Here is a 19,244-nt window from a genome sequence, read left to right as displayed (position 1 = left end):
GTTGTAAATGCATAGCACAGGTCCCTCTATGATAGGAATTTACAACAGTTTAGGGGACTTTGGCATGAGGGGAAAAAGGTCAGTGTTGTTAAATAAAATTTATGGAAGATCAATTGTTTTGGACTGAGCTCCTACACTAGGTCCCAAAAGACTAGACCAAACCAGAATGGAGTCATTCATCCTGGGTGCCACATAATCAAACTGAACTTTAAAATGGGCCATTAAAAAAAAAAAAAAAAACTAGGAGATTCACAGCAATCAGTCAGAAGGTGCCCAGTCTCCCTTAGCTGGCATAATAAATAAGTCCCTTCTGTTTTAACCCTCTAAGGAAAGTAAATTCAAAATGATAAGTCTGCTTTTTGTCCCTTATTTCTGCTTTCTTTAGCTCTTTTCTGCCTATAAAGCCAACCCCCTCTGCTCAGCTCATTGGTCTGCCTTTCTATTTCATAGATGGGATGCTACCTGATATATGAATCACTAATAAAAGCCAATTAGATCTTTAAACTAAATTTGTTGAAATTTTGTTTTTTGACAGTGAGCAACATAATACTAGACAGTATAGGTACATATCATAGTATAGGTATATATCTATTAATATATATAGGTGTATATAGTTAAGTGTAGGTATATATGGTAATCATACAAGTACAATTATTTATCCATTGCCTAAAATGTGCATAATAACATCCTAGGCTTTGTGGAACTACACGGAAGTACAAGATCAAATCTGTGTTCCCAAGTTCAGAACTAGTAGGGGAGACATATGTGCTTCCCCAGAGATAATTTACAATTTTAAGGCAATAGTTAAATGTTACTGGTTTCAGTGGAGGAAAAAAATCAATATGAAGTAGAAATCTGGAGAAAGGGGTGGGAGGAGTATATTCCAGGCTGAAGAAAAGGAAATGTTGCAGTTAAGGAATACTGTGCTGGAAACACTGAAAATGTGGGAGCCATAATTTGCAGAAGGTGGGGGTAGAATCTAGGTTGATGGTAGTGGTGGGTTTTGGATGCATGTTGAAGAATGGTAGAAGATAAAATAATGTTGATTAGCTAGGAATGGGCCATGTCAGTCAGAAGAGGCATTTGGACAACATTCCATGAGGGTAGGACCATCCAATTTTTGTGTGAGTGATGCTTACTTTAGGTGAATAGGCAGGAGGCAAAAATAGACTCCCAACACTGTACCATACTAGACTTCTTCAGGAATCTAAATAAAACTTGAGTCAGAATTTTCTCTACTTCCAGGAAGGTGTGCAGTATAGTTATATGTCATTTAACAATGGCGATACATCCTGAGAAATGACTCATTAGGTGATTTCAGTGGTGTGCAAACATCATACGTATACAAACCTAGATGGTATAGCTCACTACAAAACTAAGCTATATGATGTAGCCTATTACTCCTAGGCTACAAACTTGTGTAGCATTTTACTGTATGGAATACTGGAGGCTACTGTAACACAATGGCAAGTATTTGGTTATCTAAACATAGAAAAGCTACAGTAAAACTATGTTATAAAAGATTTTAAAAGTACATCTTTATAGGGCACTTATCATAAATGGAGCTTGCAAAATTGGAAATTGCTCTAGGTGAGTCAGGTAGTGAGTGGTGAGTGAATGTGAAGGCCTAGGACATTACTGTACACTACTGTAGATTTTATAAACACTGTGAACTTAGGCTACACAAAACTTATAAAAAATTTTTTCTTCAATAATAAATTAATCTTAGCTTACTATAGATTTTTTTACTTTATAAATGTTTAAATTTTTTTAACTTTTTGACTCTTTCATAACCTTTAGCTTAAAACACAAACACATTGTATAGCTGCACAAAAATATTTTTTCTTTATATCCTTATTCTAAAAGCTTTTTTCTATTTGTAAAATTTTTAATTTGTTTTTTACTTTTTCAACTTTTTTGTTAAAAACAAATACACAAACACACATATTAGCCTGGGCTTACACAAGGTCAGGATTATCAATATCACTGTCTTCTACCTCCACATCTTGTCCCATTTGAAGGTCTTCAGGGGCAATAACATGCATGGAGCTATCATCTCCTATGACAACAATGCCTTCTTTTGGAATTCCTCCTGAAAGACCTGCCTGAGGCTGTTTTACAGTTAACTTTTTCTTTTTTAAAATAAGTATAAGGAGTACACTCTAAAATAATGAAAAAAGCATAGTAAATACATAACCCATTACTAGTCATTTATTATCATTATCAAGTGTTATGTACTGTACATAATTTTATGTGTTATACTTTTATATAAGTGGCAGCGCAATAGATTTACATCAGCATCACCACAAATACATGAGTAATGTGTTGCACTGCCACATAACAACAGTTATGACATTACTAGGCAATAGGAATTTCCCAGGTCCATTATAATCTTATGGGACCACTGTTGTATATGTGGTTCAACGTTGACTGAAAGATCATTATGGGATGTATGACTATACTTCAAAATATAAAAACCCAGAATGGCTGTATGAGTACTGGAAGTATGATTTCTACTGAATGGGTATCATTTTTGCACCATTGTAAAGTCAAAAAATTGTAAGTCAAACCATCCTAAATTGACGCCCATCTGTATTCATGAATGAAGTCTCTGGGTACCTCAGGACACTAGGACTTTGGGGAAAATTACTAACTTTAGCAGTTTTGGTATAAGTCATTTTTGCTCTGCCACTTATTAGCTAGGTTATTACTTAACTTCTATTAACTTCAGTTTCCTCTGCAAACAGGAACCATGGTAGTATCTATCAAAGCATTGTGAGATTTAAAGGAAATGTGTAAAGGTAGTAGTCCAGTGTCTGGCACAACAACAAAAACAAAACTCTCAATAACGGTTAACTAATCATATAATCAATACAGAGAACTTTCTATTAAGGGGCTTAAACTCTCTGGAGTGAAAGATCTCATAGAACCGCTCCTTTCAACACTCTTACTCTTCTGGTACTAAATTATTGGCAGTTCCTGAACTCATCATGACGTTGCCTGCCTCCTTACCTTTTTATCTACCACTTCCTCTCCAAGAGAAGAGCCATTCTCCCACGAACTCCCTACTCATTCGTGAAGTCTTGGCTTAAACCCCAAGCTCTCTGTGAAGTTTTTCTTAGTATCGGCACCACCCCCATCCCATAGAGTTCCTTACACTGCCTTGCATGCTATCTCTGGTCCTTGGACATACATTTAATGTTGCACGCAGTGTAATAAAATTGTAATTACTGCGTTTTCCTGGTGTCTTGTCTTTTCCACTAGACCCTAAGGTTTTGTGGCATTCACTTTGTAACCCCAACATCTATCTAGTCCTTTACTTAAAATACAGTAAGTGCAGGGTTGGATGCTGAAGTCTTCACGATTTGGGTTCCTTCACTTAGCAGTGACGTGACCCTAGGTGACGCCTCCCAATCTCCTCTCATCTGTAAACTGGGGGCGACAACTTGTACATCGTTGTGGCCTGGAGTCCATGCGATGACAAGAAGTACCCTGCACCTCGTAGGGGCTAGCTGACGGAGGAAACACGTTGGCCAGCGCTGGCGGGGAAGGCGGGACCACGAACCCGAAGGAGAAGGCGAGTTCCACTGCGCAGGTGCACGCGGGAGGGGTTGACATGCGGACTCCCGTGGCTGCTTGTAGGGTTCCGGGGGCCAGCTCGCAGTTGGGGCGGCCAGCCGTCGCGGAACTGACGTCATCACCGTGCGCTGCCACGTCTGCTCAGCTCCGTGGTAATGGAGGTTGGGGATGAGTGCTGACCTGGCCGAGCTCTGGCTCTAGTTTTAGCTCTGGCTCTGGCACTGACTCGGGTGTGGCACCCCAAAGCCTGGATACCTTTTCTCGACTCTCCGGGCGGGGACGGCCTGCGTAAAGGCAGCTGGTTTGGAGTGCTTCAGCGCGGGGAGGGAGTTCTGTTGCCTGGGGTCCAGTCTGTAAAGCCGCCGCCTCCTCCTAGGGATCCTGCCCCACCGGCCGGGCCTCTTCCATGCGTGAGTATTACTGAGCTGCCTCACTGTCCGACTGTCCTGGGCCTGTTTTGGCCCTCCGGGGTGTGTGGCGGGGACCGCTTTGTCCACTTCTCTTAGGGACCAGTCTATTGAAGTTTGTGATCTTTAGCCGGCTACCTCCCCCAACCCCATACTCTCGCCTCTTCCGTCCCAGTTTTTTGCCCCTGACGTTTCTTTCTCTTTGCTCACTAATTGAGCAAGGACCAGCAGCCCCTACATCCAACCGTTTGAATGCTTTGTCTCACTTGGCGTTTGCTAATCTAACAGTAAGGCTGTTAGGAATAGGGAACATCGGATCAGTCTGCAGGAACGTTTTGAAAAACAGGGTTTTTCCAGCGTGACATCCTTTGGTTTTTGGTTGTCTCGTTAGGAAACATTTGATATCCATATTGGCGGAACTATGATTTTTGCCCTAAATTGATGAAAACACAGCTTCTTTTCAGTGAGGATCTCTGTTACTTGCCTTTTAATCTTGCAGTTTCAGTAATTCTAAATGATTTTACATCAGTTTTTCTGGAGTGGGAATCCACTTGAGTTCCTTTCTGTATTTTCACCTAACATATGGAGATACCATTTGAACAGTTTCACTTTTAAAGAGTTAAAAGGCCTACTGGTGCCCTTTCATTTATCTTCATCAGTTCTGATGTCGACCTCTGTAGAACAGAGGACACTTGTTTTTCCCCTCATGAAGAAACAAACTCAGAGGCTAAATGACTCAGGTAAGGTTAGATAATATGACACATCTGATCTCAGAGCCCAGATCCCTTGATAACAAAACCTAACATTTTGGACAGTGCTTTTGCTCCTGCATTTCAAGTGGTATAGCATGAGATTTGAATTGGAAATATATAAATTGTGATGTTTCTTGTAAACTAACATCTGATTGTAGTATCTTTCATATGAGACAAGTCAACTGACAAAAGACAAAAATTGTGACTTGCCTAAACTGAACAGAGAGAGCTTAGATCAGAACTTAGGCTTCTGACCCATTAGAGTCTGAATTGTCCTTTAATTAGAATAAAGTAGCTCAGAGACACTGGAAGCATTTGTTTGAAAATCTGGTTTTGCAAGGCCTGCTCACTCAGTTTTTCTGGTTGTTTTATTATGTTGCCTACTTTAAAAATAGTCCACTGATATTTAAATGTTTTCTTTTGTTGTTGTTCAGAGTTGAAACAGGTTGACAGCCATTAACCTGGGTTGCAACTACAGGCGGCACTGGAAGCAGACTGGTTCCTGGACATGCCCGGTGGAAGGAGGGGCCCCAGTCGGCAACAGCTAAGCCGTTCAGCTTTACCTTCTTTACAGACGTTGGTTGGTGGGAGCTGTGGCAATGGAACAGGCTTGAGAAACAGGTAAAGAAGAAATAAGGGTATGCATAATTTGTAATGTCCTGTGATCAGTAAGACTAACATAAAAGTCATCATGCCATCCAGATATTTGCTTATCTTGATACTGAGGTAGAAATCCTGTCCTTGAAGACTGAAAGCTCAATATTTCAGAATATTTTGGAGGTAGAAAGATGTGATATGGGGCCTATAAAGTGAAAATAGCCCAACTCTTACTTTAGGCTGATAATCCAAATTCTAGTCATCCCCTTTTTAGCTATTAGTAGAAGGAAGAAGTGAATGAAAATACAAGGCAAATGCAATTGTTTATCTGCTTACTGGCATTCCTTTTTTCTTTTTTTTGGAGAGCAAATTAAAACTGACAGCTCACATGTGGTTCTAAAATTATGTCACATTCCATCAAAGGTTTTAAAAATTTTTTTGTCAAAAAATTGTTCGATAATAATAAACTGTCAGCTATAGCGTAGACATCTTAAGTTTGTGTCATGTTGTATGAGAATAAAGAATTTGATCTTTTTTAATGGAAATTTATGTTTCTAATTTTCAAAAGTTACGATGAATTATTTCTAATCTACAGTAACTAACATCATCAAGAGGTTTGCTCATGTAACAGTGCAAAGAAATGCTTCTATCCAATCAACTGTTTGGTCAAGATAATTTTTGCCAGTTAATTTCTGCTTCTTCCCTGAATATAGTTTTTCCCTTGCCTTGATTTTAATTTTCAAAGCTAGCAATCAGTACCACTCTTGTCTTTTCAGGCCTGTATAGTATTTATGCACTTTTCCTTTCTTGGCCTGACCTCCCTCTTTCTTTCTGACTTTCCAACTCAAGTTCTACCCAATCTTCAAAATTAGTTCTGATCTTGTCATTTCAGTGGAGCTCTCCCTGAAATTCCAGTTTGAAGAAATGTTTTTCCAGTCTTTGATTCTCATTATACTAATTTTCAATCCAAATTTCTTGTTTATACATTTATACAGGGTAACTGTAGTTTATTCAACAGTATTATTTTTTACTCTGCTGCTCTTTGGATTTCTTCATTTTAAAAATAGTGATACTGTTTGCCTCATAGCAAGATGTTGAAAATAAATGAAGTAGTAGCAAAAATTTTTTAAAACTACTGATTTTTTTCAAAATTTCTACAAATAACATGTATTGTTTTATATTTGTTAAAATAAAGAAATAAAAAGAATGAGAATATGTGAAAATGCTTTAGAAGAAAGGTACAGAGATGAAAGTTGTTTGCAATTTGAAGTACTTGCCTTAATTTTACTAAGATATACTATAAACTTACTGATTCAGCACTTTCAAATTGTGATAGAAAATCCTACCTATGCCTAGCTGGGGTTCTAGCTAACTACAAAATTCTAGCTTTGCCTCTGTCTTAACTCCAGCAGTTCTGTGTTCATTCCCTTCTACTTTGGCTTTGAGAATTTCCCTAGATAATCATGTTCTCAAACTGTCCCATCGAATCCCTCTTCAGAGTCATAGGGGCTGCTGTAGGAGGGCTCAGAAGGGAAAAGGGGGCCAGGTGCGGTGGTTGACATCTGTAATCCCAGCACTTTGGGAGGTGGAGGAGGGAGGATTGTTTGAGGTCAAGAGTTCAAGACCAGCCTGAGCATGAACAAGACCCTGTCTCTACAAAAAAAAAAAAAAAAAAATAGAAAAATTAGCAAAGCATGGTGGCATGGCCTGTAGTCACAGCTACTCAGGAGGCTGAGGCAGAGGATCATTTGAGCCCAGGAGTTTGAGGTTGTAGTGAGCTAGGATGATGCTACTGCACTCTAGCTGAAGTGACAGAGTGAGACCCTAAGGAAAAAAAAAGGAAAAGGGGATGGGCAGCTCTAGTAGTCTAGGCTTCAGGTTTTCTGTTCCTCTTAATCATATTAACTCCCTTTCCTATGAGTTTTAAATATTGAGATATCATGTAAAATATCTCTTGGGGGAAGGATAATGAAGTGTTCTGCTGTTAAGAAGAGCTGAAAGCCTCATTCCTAGATGTTTCCGCCTGCACTTGGAGTCTGTAGATAGTATACTGGGAAGAAATCGGAACATTTGGGAAATACCTCTGCTTTTTACTGGATTTGGCTGTAGTCTTGTATTCTTTTCTCTGCCCTTCATTGTAGCTCTTCTGTCCTGGCTTTTCAGGGTTCCAACTATGGTTGCCTTGATTTACCATTCTCTACCCTCTCTCCTTTAACATATATTTCTTTGATAATTGATTATGGGAGTGGGTAGAAGAATGTGTTTTCCAACAGATTAGAATAAAGTGAAAGAAATAATTGGTCATGGTTTGAAAAGTCCCTGAGACTATTACTGAATGATTCTTTTGTGACATATTTACCTAGAGAGGTTATTTTGGGAAAAAAAAGGCTCTATATTTGCTTCTTGATGAGAAGGAAGCAGATGGAATAGTTTGTTTTATGAGGCCTGGGAAAGAGGTATAAAAAATATAGATAAAAGCAATGGTGGATGGCTTAGAATATGGTTTTAAGAAGGATGTATGTGAAGAAAGACAGTGTCCAAGTGAGGAGAGCTTACTTCTGGAATGTCTGTAGAGTATTGAAGAGAGAAATAGATAATTGCTTAAGTATGGTATGATTTTGGATGTCTGCAAGACATAGGTTGACTGGAGAAGAGAGCATTTGCACCTGTTTGATAGGTGTTTGTGGCCTGATTGGTTAAGTTAAATTTGAGAATGTCAAAGAGCTAGTTTGGTGACACAGTCAAGATTGAAATCCATAGTTCTCTGTCCCACTTTCTACCTTCGGGGAACAGGGATTTGTTCTTGCAACAATGCATTTAGATGATTGTCCCTTTAAAAAAGGAAGATATACCGTGTATTTCTGAGTTTCTTAGCTCCAGATTGAGGGAGAATCTTATTTGAGAAGAACTAAGTGTGTTTTTTTTCCTTTGTTTATTTCTTGCATATACTTTGTTAATAATATCACCTGAACATGTGCAGATGATTACTGTTTTCTCTAACTCTTCTAATTCCTCTTCTTCCCTTTGACTCTTTCTTGGTTTATCCATTTGCTTACCCAAGTTGTGCTGTTTGCTGGCTCCATAAGAGCCAGTATCAGGCTTGCTATGCTAATCCTTTTCTGCGCTCAAACTTTATATGCAAGGGCAAAGCACAGGTATTCAGCATAAATCACATTGTTTATACAAACAGTTCTAGGCACAGGGAGCCATTCTTATTATTTAGGGAAAGTTTTATATCAGTGGAGGGGACTGTTTGCCAGTCAAGTTCCCAGATGTAAGCCTTATAAGCAGGTCTTTCTAAGGGTAGCTATGCTGAATACCTGCTTTCCTTTTGAGAGTCTGGAATTTTGTACTGCTAGGAAGAGGGTGCCTATGTGGCTAGCCCCCGATAAAAACCTTGCACATTGTATTTTTTTTTTTTTTTTTTTTGAGACAGAGTCTCTCTCTGTTGCCCAGGCTAGAGTGCTGTGGCATCAGCCTAGCTCAGAGCAACCTCAAACTGCTGGGCTCGAGCAATCCTACTGCCTCAGCCTCCCGAGTAGCTGTGACTACAGGCATGCACCACCATGCCTGGCTAATTTTTTCTATATATTTTTAGTTGTTCGGTTAATTTCTTTCTTTTTTTTTTTTTTATTTAGTAGAGACAGGGTCTCGCTCTTGCTCAGGCTGGTCTCGAACTCCTGACCTCGAACGATCCTCCCGCCTTGGCCTCCCAGAATGCTTAGGATTACAGGCGGAATGCTTAGGATTACAGGCGTGAGCCACCGCCCTGGCCCACATTGAGTTTCTAATGAACTTTCCTGGTAGACAACACTTTATATGTGTTTTCATAACTTGCTGCTGTGGGAAATAAGTGAGTCCTGAATAAATTCTTAAATCTATTTTTACATCCTGTTAGGGGAATAATTCTCTTGTTTTTCCTAAATAATACCTCTTTAACTAATTTTCTGAGGTGTATTGACCAAGTCTGTTTATTTGATTATAAATTTTTTGGTTTTAAGAACTTCGGTCATATCTGCTTTCAAGCTTTCAACTTTTTAGTTCTGATGAAAAAGACTTAATCTCATAGATTCTTTTTATATAAAGATGCTTTTCTTTTTTCCCCACTGATGCTGTGGATCATTTTATTTGACCTTTGTCTCTTTGTCTTCTGTCTTGAAGTTTAATAGCTAAGGCAGTATAGAGTATCACAGGTGTAGATCTTTTGTACATCTTTTTTGAAGCCCAGCATTTTATTGACTTTGTTAATGGCAGAAGCATATTAGTCTGCTGTACTTGGGAAAATCCTTTAAGTACCTTTGTAACCCTTACGTTATAACAAATAGCTTAGCATGTTTTCCACTGTAGTGTATTCTTTACTGAAGAGGAATAAGAATTTTTAGTTTGTTCTAGAATAGAGGCTCCTAACCTTGTAACTTCTCATCAGAATTTTTTTATTTCAATGTCTTATGATTAACTGGAGTGAGAGAGTAGATTGGCTGCTGGCCTTAATCCTCTCCATTCAGGTCTGTTGACTTGTACAATCCAGAGGCTGCCATTCATGTTGTATTTTATGGAATGATGCCTCCTAGAGTTTTACAGTGCTGTGGCACACCTCCCAGAACAGATCAGAAACTGTGGGATGTAAAGACTACTTTATGATTGAGCAGCTATGGTTCTGAGACCTACTGATAGGTCACAGTTTATTACTTGGTAGGCCTTCTTTATTGGAGTATACTCTGAGAATGAGAGGAAAAGACTTTTATAATTTTTTTCCATCCTCCCTACCCCCTGTAGTCCTGTTCTTACCTTCTAGCTCTTCTGAGTTTTTCCCATAATATTCTTAACTATGAATAGAGTTCATGTTCCCATGAGTCACTTAAAGTACTGTAAATGCCACATACCAATGTTGGTATTCTGTATTTGGAAATTTTAGAGTAGAATGGTAATACTAATATTATTCCTTCTCTTGAATTTTCTTTGGAAGTATCCAAACCAAGCCTTGGATATCCAAACTTTCCTTGTTCTGTAAACAGTAGCAGGCCCTGAGATCTCTGTGACTATTCCTAGGTGTTAAACAATAGGAAATTTTATCCCTATCTCTTTCTTATCATTTTAGATAGCCCAGCTATGTCTGATCTATAAAAGAACTTGGAAGAAAGAAGAATAAGATCGAGATTCAAATCTCTATTTATATTTGTGTTTTAAGAGCTCTCTCTCCTGACTGTATCAGTCTGCTGCCCTTTCAACTTAAAGATAAATATTTGCAGTGAACTAAGAAAAGTACAGTCTCTGTCCTTAAGATTACGGTCTGGTAGACAAGATATAGATGTATACACAAAATTATGTAAGAGTATAAAAAGTACTGTAATTAAGGTATAATTTAGGTATAATGGTGGCACAGAGAAGAGATGAATCAATTTTGATTGAGTCAGAATAAGCTTTACAGACGATATGTTTGAGCATCTTAAAAGTCTTGAAGAATGAGTTTTAAAAGTCTTAAAATATCTTGTCAGTAAATACGTGAGAAGTTAAGGAAGGGTATTATTATACATGTAAAGGGAATAATGTGCACAAAAGAATAGCATGTATATTCCAGACAGCAAATAGCATGGGTATTGTATAGGGTGCATGTGGAAGAGTGAAAAGAGGTGAGGCCTCATAGGATATACTAAAAATTTTTGAATATTATCCCATTGGCAGTGGAGAGCTTTTAAGGGTTTTAGGTAAGAGAGTAATACTATCAGAGTTTCCCCTTAGACCCCTGAAGGCACGTTGGAGGTTTGGTGAAAATAAAGTTGAATTTAGAAGAATTACTGTAATAGTTTAGGTGCAAAATGGTGAATGTTTGAACTAAGGCAATGAATTTAAAGGGGAAGGTACAGTTTGGACAAAGTTTTATAAAGTGGAATCTATAAGATTTAGAGTGATTGGATATGGAGAGGCAGAAGAAAAGTTCTGGTGTGATTCCGAAGTTTCTGATTTGGGCAGCTGGTTGGGTGGGCCACGAACTATGTCAGGATTATAGGAGGAGGAACACAAAGAGGTCCAGAAGGGAGTTAGATAACATGGGACTAAAACGCAACAGTGAGCTCTGTAGAAAGAAATTGTAGTCTTCAGCATGTAGGATATAATGGAAGCCATGGCTATATCTTAGATCACTGAGAGAGTGTGTAAAGGGAGAAGAGAAGAGGATGCCAGGATGGGAGTCTTGGGGGAAAGCCGACAGTTAAGGGGTAGGTGGATGAGGCAGCAGGGGCCCTTTGTGCTCTGTGACACGGAAGGGTATCACCAATTGAGTTAACTATAGTTTTCTCTTTCAGGAATGGTAGTGCTGTTGGCCTTCCAGTCCCACCTATCACAGCCTTAATTACCCCGGGTCCTGTTCGTCATTGCCAAATTCCTGACTTGCCTGTGGATGGGAGCCTACTCTTTGAATTTCTTTTTTTCATCTACCTATTGGTTGCTCTGTTCATCCAGTACATCAATATCTATAAAACGGTGTGGTGGTATCCTTACAATCATCCTGCTTCTTGTACTTCACTGGTAAGTTTTACTAGGCCTTTAACATCTTCATGTCAGCCAAGAAGCTAGCTGGAAAGTCTATATGTAGAAATTATTTTTCTTAATAGTTTTTCTTCTAATAAAATGTTTTTCCACTAGACCACAGATTACTTTCAGAAATAAAATTTCATGGTAAGATTGTTAAGGTATAAATACTAGCAGAGGAAGTAAAAATATAAATGAAAATTTAGAAAACATTTAAATAATTTATTATAGTATCACAGAAAGTTTTTGATATTTAGCTTTCTCTGTACCATGTTAAGTTTGTTGTAAATATAAGGTGTCAGTATGATTAAATTCTAGCAACTCTATCCTTTTAATGGCCGGATTAGGATGATGGTAGCTTCTGTAACAAATAAACGCCAAATTATATAATGCTTCAAACACATAACAGTCTGAGGCGGTTGTCTTGGCTGGCAGGCATTCTTTCAGGTTGGCATTCAGGCTGAGGGAGATACTGTTGTCTTCCAACATGGTCCATGGTCAGCCAGAAAGGGGTAAGAGCTTAGGGAAATATAAAGGAGAATTTCTTATGGGTTAGGGTCACATCATTTCTACACATGTACACTCCTAACTGCAGGGGTGGCTAGAAAATATAGTCCTTTAGCTGGGTACATTGGTAACCTGAATAAAATTGGGTTCTGTTACAAAAATGAAATTGAAACAGGAACTAGCTGTCTCTGTTGAAGTACATAAAAATATATTGAGGTTTTTTTCCCAGTATTTTTAGAGGGCCATGTTAATCTTGTTGCAGAGAAGGTTCACTGTAGATGGGTATATAAAATATCAGTAAGGCTAGTCAGATGACTTGACAGATATGTCATTGGCATGGCAGATTTGGATGGGTGAGAGAGATAAGTTCTAGGGGAAAGACAACTATTATCCTGGGTAGTTTATATATGTGTTTGAGGCTAACAAAAGATTAGCAAACTTCCCTGGCCTGGTGAACATAAAAAGGAAATGTGGACCAAAATCCTCAAGATAGTATGGGAAGGGAATAAAAAATTTTTAAAAAATATTTCTATAACTTGGTTGTTCCTGAAATTAACTGGTAAGAATTTTCTTACTATATTGACCATGCATCTACTTAATATCATGTAATGAGAATGTCGGTTTCTTTATTTAAGGATTGTAACAATTTAATGCCAAATTTTCTGTTTTTTTTTCTTTTAAATAGTCTTTTTTCTTACCTGGATTATAAGTTTATTGAGCATAGGAACTATACTTCAACCTTCTTTGGCCATGTGTTGTGAAAGGGAAGGGTTAAATTAAATAATCTTTAAGACTTCCAGTTGTGTAGCTCTGTAAGTACTTTACTACCTTAACAGTGTCAATGGCAAACACTTATTAAAACATTTAGTATGTTCTTTATAAGTATTATCTCATTTACTATTTATAAAAGTAGATAGGTACTACTGTTTGACTCCCATTTTATAAATAAGGATGTGAGACCTATAAACTATCTCGAAAATCACATAGTAGCAAAATGAGTACTCAATTGCAGACTAACCTACTATGCTTTCTTTCTGTATTTGTTCTGTATTTAGTCTATAAGTGCTTGTTGGGTAGTTCATTATAAAATTTTCAGTTGTTTGACATCCCTCTGGAAAATTCTCATTTGTTAAATTTTTAGACTAATCAAAGAACTTTCTCCCAGCATACCATTTCTGACTAGAGTTCTTTAAAAAAATCACCTACAGACGTTTCCTTGAAACAAAGGGAGCCATGTACCTGTCCACCTGCTGCTACAGCTGCTGACTCCAGAATTATGCTTCCTTTGCTCTGACCCACACCATCAAAAATGGATGCCTTTTACCACAACCCCCCTCCCCACTTCACTCAGTTCTGAATTCAAGTTTTATGTAATCCCTGTGCTTGGCAGAATCTAAATCATATCTCAAACCTTAGTTGCAAGAAAGTCTGGAAATGTCATTTTTAGAGGAAAACACACTTAAAGGAGCATATAGTGTGGATTGGCTCACTTATTTGCTGTAGATGATCTTTGGTAACACTAAGCTTAAAATTCAGTTATGAAGCCAAGAGTAACATATGTAAAATAGTAAATAAGATTTTAGGCCATGAATCTGAAAGAAGTCTGAATCAGTGAGCTGTTCCAAGATAGAATGGACTGCCAGAGACCTAGTTATTTCCTATCACTAAAGGTGTTTGAGCCTGGACAGTGGTTGGTTACTTGACTGGGATGCTGTAGAAGGGACTTATGTCCCAAATACATGGTTTGTCTTTTAAGTTTTCTTCTATTATGAGTGTCTGACCTGGAAATTTATAAGATTTATACATTAGGTTTTTCCTTTTTCCATTTCAAGATCTTAATAATTATCAAAAAGAAAATATAGACACCTGGATATGTGAAGTATCGTTTTAGCTCTCAGATAATAAGCTAATGAGTCTTAACCTTAAGAAATATAAAAGCTATAAGTAGTAAATTATTCAGAATAGTCAGGAGTAGAGGGCTCTGATTAATCAAATATCCTAATATATAAGGAGTTAATCATAAACTACCAGTTTTCATTGATTTAAAATATAAAAAAATTTGCTAACAAAAAGAGATATTAGGCACTTAAATCTTTTGATTTAAAAAGTGTCTTAGATGGACTGGTGATGCATTAATAAGACCCAGACATTAGCTAGGGGGTTGGTGAATCTGCATGTATTACTTTGGAGGAGTGGGATGAGTAGGGAGGAGTCCCAAAACTTGAAGAGGATAAGTATTGTTACAATGCAAAATACTTAGAGAGAGAAAAGGAAATGATCTAAGGAGTGGTAAGTTACTCTCTTGATATTGTGGCTGTTCTACCTCTAAAATGTATTTAAAATTTGGCCACTTCATTCCATCTCCATTGCTACTAACCCTGATCAATCCATCATCATTTCTCACCTGAATTAAAAGCTATAATTTCTTAACTAATCTTGTCCCTCTACGATATATGCTCCATGCAGCAGCCAGAATGATCATTTTACAATACAAATAGAACTGTGGCACTCTTTTCCTAAAATACTACTGTGACTTCCCATTAGAAAAAAATCTGAACTCATTTATCACTCATTACCTAATCTCACCCTTCTTGCTGTTGTAACAGGATGACTAAAACATAACAAAAGCTTGTTTCCCTATTGAATGAAAGGTTTAGGTGAATGATATAATGGTAGTGTAGCAATTCTTTTTATTTATTGCTTTGCTATCCCCAATATGCTTTTTCCAAACTGTGGTCCAAGGCAGTTGCTGCAACCTCTATCATCACATCTGGCCAGTAGGAAGGAGGAGGAAAGGAAAAAGATACAGTTCTTCTTTAAGGGCATGGTTTGGAAGTTAGGCAAATCACTTTTCCACACATCCCTTGGCTAGAAGTAGTTTTTGCAAGGAAGGCTGGAAAATGAACCTTTAGTTGGCTGGGAGTCAGTGCCCAGTTAAATTTTAAATGGTAGAAGAAACAGCTAGTAATCTCTGCCATTCCCTTTCCCTCTCATGCCACAGTAGAAAGGAAGATCCAGAAGAGCAGGAACCTTAGCTGTCATCTTTAGCACTATATCCTTAGTGTCAAGAATAGTACCTGGCATGTTGTGGGTGCTACATACATATTTATTGAATTAATTTATTGAGAAAGTCAACTTTCCATTTTGGAAGGAATTGTGGAAACCTACAGACCTTTTGACCATCAAAATGAAAATACATACTAAGTTCCTTGGTTCCTGCAAAATAGTTGCTTAAGACTTTTCATTTTGCTTATTATCACAGTTATATTGACAGCTTTGGGACTAGAAGAAACCATAGACAGCATTTAGGTAATGCTATTATTTTACAGAAGAAAAGATGAGATATAAGGCATAATTCTAATTCAAGTTAGGAAGAAAGACTAAATGAATATAATTGATGTGCCAACTGTGTAGAGAGTTAAGTAGACGCCCAGTTAGGTTAACATAAGCTTGCATAAAGAGACCAACAGTAACTTCTGAAGTCTGAGAATCCCAACTGATCTATTAAATTTGACTATTATAAATATATCATTTTATATGAATTATTCTTGCCATAATTCTGCAGGTTACCGCTTATTAATCCAAAGCCACAATATTTTCCTTTTAATACAGTAAACTTTCAAAAAAGGAGAATACATTCCAGATAGTTTAAAATAGTGTTTGGAAAGTTAAAGCAATTTGTCATGAAAGGAGAAGGAGAAGGTAGGTGGTCTCTTCAAGATCTGTGAAATTCCCGTAGTCTGTAAGGGTAAGGTGGTCTAAGGAAGATCTTTTGAGGGGTAAACCTCTTTTGGTGTAGGAGTCCCAGCTGGATACACATCATATTTCTTTCTGATGTAGTTATTTGTTTCTCTTATAGAATTTTCATCTCATTGATTATCACCTGGCAGCATTCATCACAGTGATGCTTGCAAGGAGGCTTGTATGGGCCCTCATCTCAGAGGTAACAGTTCATTCACTATATTCTATCACTTGTAGCTAGAATTAGTTACTAGATTGGGTTCAGGTTGAAAATGTGAAATGTCCAAATATAACTTTAATAAAACTATAAATTAATTTCTTTACTCCCATGTGAGTTCTGCCATTACTTTAAAAAAGGTTTTCCTGCAATATATTTAAAATTCAAGTCTGAAATAACTCAAGAGAACTGTTAGAAATCTCATTTGTCAGGCAGGAGCTTATTGTCAGCTTCCAAGTTTTTCAGTACAGTTTTCAAAATTTTAATAGTTCAGTAAAAATAGGATGAGTGTCAGTTAACTATTACTATGAGAGTCATCTGTATATATACAGTTGCATCTAAAACATCCAGTTTCAGGTAACTTTCTTTTGATATTGTTTATATACTATTTGTAGAGTTAGCTAGCAAGAAACATTTGTTTGAGTTTATTTAAAACTTAGAATTTTAGAAAAGGCAATGTCAAAATTTGCACAGGATTAATCTGAAGATTAGCATCTAAGTTTAGTGGGCAGAAGAGGAAAGAACTGGAACATTAAAACGATCACTTATTTATTTGTTTATTTTTATTTTAGAGACAGGGTTTCATTATGCTGTCCAGGCTGGTCTCAAACTCCTAGGCTCAAGCAATCCTCCCACCTCAGCCTTTAGAGTAGCTGGGATTACAGGTGCATAGCACCACACCCAGCTCAAAATGGTCTTTATTAAATTAAAAGTTGGTGTTGGAGTTGGCCACTGGTATCATTTTTCATATATGTGTAAACCCCAATGAGGAAGAAAAATGTGCTTTCTTAAGATTTTATTATCTTGTAGGCTATAAATGATTACAAAACCAAAAAATGTTAACTTAGCTAAAGTGGCTAATAATTTTAATATTGGAATTTATGATTCAGTGTGAAATTTTAAATGGTCATATCTTAGATTTTTTTTTTTTTCTTTTTGAGACAGAGTCTCACTCTGTTGCCAGGGCTACAATGCCATGGCGTCAGCCTAGCTCACAGCAACCTCAAACTACGGGGCTCAGGCAATCCTTCTGCCTCAGCCTCCTGAGTAGCTGGGACTACAGGCATGTGCCACCATGCCTGGCTAATTTTTTCTATATATTTTTAGTTGTCCAGATAATTTCTTTCAATTTTTTTAGTAGAGACGAGGTCTCGCTCTTGCTTTTGCTCAGGCTGGTCTCAAACTCCTGAGCTCAAACCATCCACCCGCCTTGGCCTCCCAGAGTGCTAGGATTACAGGTGTGAGCCACCGCGCCTGGCCAGATTTTTTTAAAATCACGTATATCTTATGTATAATTTTATAATCAGATTATTGAAAGTCAACTTATTTCTTGCATAACATACATGGAAAGTCTTCTTGTGTATAAGCTCTGATTTTCAGGAATCTTATTTCTGTGAGCACAGTAATTAGAAATGTTAAGTCATGATCTGAAAGCCATTTGAAGTTAACTGAAAAATACTGGTAGTAGGATTATTTTTCACAGGGGGAAACGCTGTTTTTATAACCTCTTCTTTCAGGTTCTTTATTTAGATGAAGAAAATAGAAGCTTACTTTTGGATATATTGAGAAAGTGTGTTCTTTCTTTAGAGGATCTCGGTGGAGTTTTATGTTTACATCTCTTAAAATAGGCAGGGAATGATTTTGTTGCATCCCTTTAGTTACTTAGAAATGCTACTTGCATATGTCAAATTAATATGTCCAGGTAGTGTGTAAACCCTGCATAACTGGGGTTTCTACCCTGTTGCTGCAAAGGCAACTGAAAAAAGGCCTAAAAATAGTTTAGCAGCCTTTGCACAGCCGTAGTTGGAGAGTATATTAGCTATTTTCTAAAGAAGCTTGCAATTCTTACTGGGAACAAAATATTTAAGCTAAATTTAAACATATTTTTAATCAAAGACTTAAACTTATACCTTAATGTGCATCAGTAAGGGAATGTTTAAATAATTATGGTACATCTACATAATGGAATAGCATGTAGTCTTTAAAAAGATGAAAAAGTGTTTATGTATTAACCTCCAAGATGTTAAGTGGAAAAAACAAGGTGCAGAACAGTGTTTAAGACAGATGGAGGGAACAAAATATATTTGCTTTTATATAAATAAATTGTATCTAGAAGGACATGCAAACTATTGTAATAACAGGCTGCCTAGTTGGTGGTAGGAGATGGGAACAGCAGGTGGGAAGCTTTTCACTACAAACACTGTTAACACTTTTGTATTTTGAGTGATGTGAACATATTGCCTACTGAAAAATTTTAAAAAGCTGTGTAGTGATTCTCTCCCTAAAATATCTAAAGTAGATGAGTAAAATCCATTATAAATCATCTTTTCTTCCTTCCATTAAATAAATTTGCCTTCTTTTTTTTGCTTATTTCACAGAAAGGATCCCTACCCTAAGAAGGACCTATCATATTTAAGGAAAGGGTGGAGGTTTTTAATTCAGAAAGCTAAATACTATTCAGAGAGGACTACCTCTCTACCTACATAGACTCTGTTCACCTCCAGGCTAGCTCTGCTTCTGTACTTGCTCCATGAGACCAGAAATAAATGCAACTGTTTGTTCACTACCCTGAAACAACTCTTTTTACAATTATTTTTTTAAATAGAAAAGTAGTACATTTTGCTTAAAAAAAAAAAAAAAATGGAAAATGCTAAAATTTAAAGGAGAAAATTTAAAAATTACAGTCTCATTGAGGACCACATTTTGATATATTCCCTTCTAATCTTTATTTGCATATAAAGATATATATTTATTTTAATATATTTGAGACATTATCTGTATATAGTTTTATATCTATACTTTTCACTTAACATAGTGTTACGAATATTGTTCTTTTCCATACCTGGCTAACTCTTGCTTATCCTTTAGATCTCAGCTTACATATAACTTCCTAAAGGAAGCCATCTCTAGGTTAGG

The 19,244-nt window shown here is 37.1% G+C and overlaps 1 protein-coding gene across 1 annotated transcript in view; it reads left to right on the top strand.

Moving 5' to 3' along the window:
- Positions 1-3,689: 3,689 nt before the first annotated feature.
- The window catches only part of TMEM39A (transmembrane protein 39A), a 32,260-nt gene continuing 16,705 nt past the window's right edge, over positions 3,690-19,244 (top strand). The window contains exons 1-4 of the mRNA XM_069472664.1: positions 3,690-3,989; positions 5,173-5,359; positions 11,638-11,860; positions 16,230-16,313. Coding sequence (XP_069328765.1) covers positions 5,247-5,359; positions 11,638-11,860; positions 16,230-16,313 — 420 coding nt within the window. The 5' untranslated portion in view covers positions 3,690-3,989; positions 5,173-5,246. The remainder of the gene's footprint in view (positions 3,990-5,172; positions 5,360-11,637; positions 11,861-16,229; positions 16,314-19,244) is intronic.

Source organism: Eulemur rufifrons, chromosome 7 (assembly GCF_041146395.1).
Source record: "Eulemur rufifrons isolate Redbay chromosome 7, OSU_ERuf_1, whole genome shotgun sequence".
NCBI classification, from domain to species: Eukaryota; Metazoa; Chordata; class Mammalia; order Primates; family Lemuridae; genus Eulemur; species Eulemur rufifrons.
Note: the sequence above shows the minus strand (reverse complement) of the source record. Positions and strands in the feature narration are given on the sequence as shown.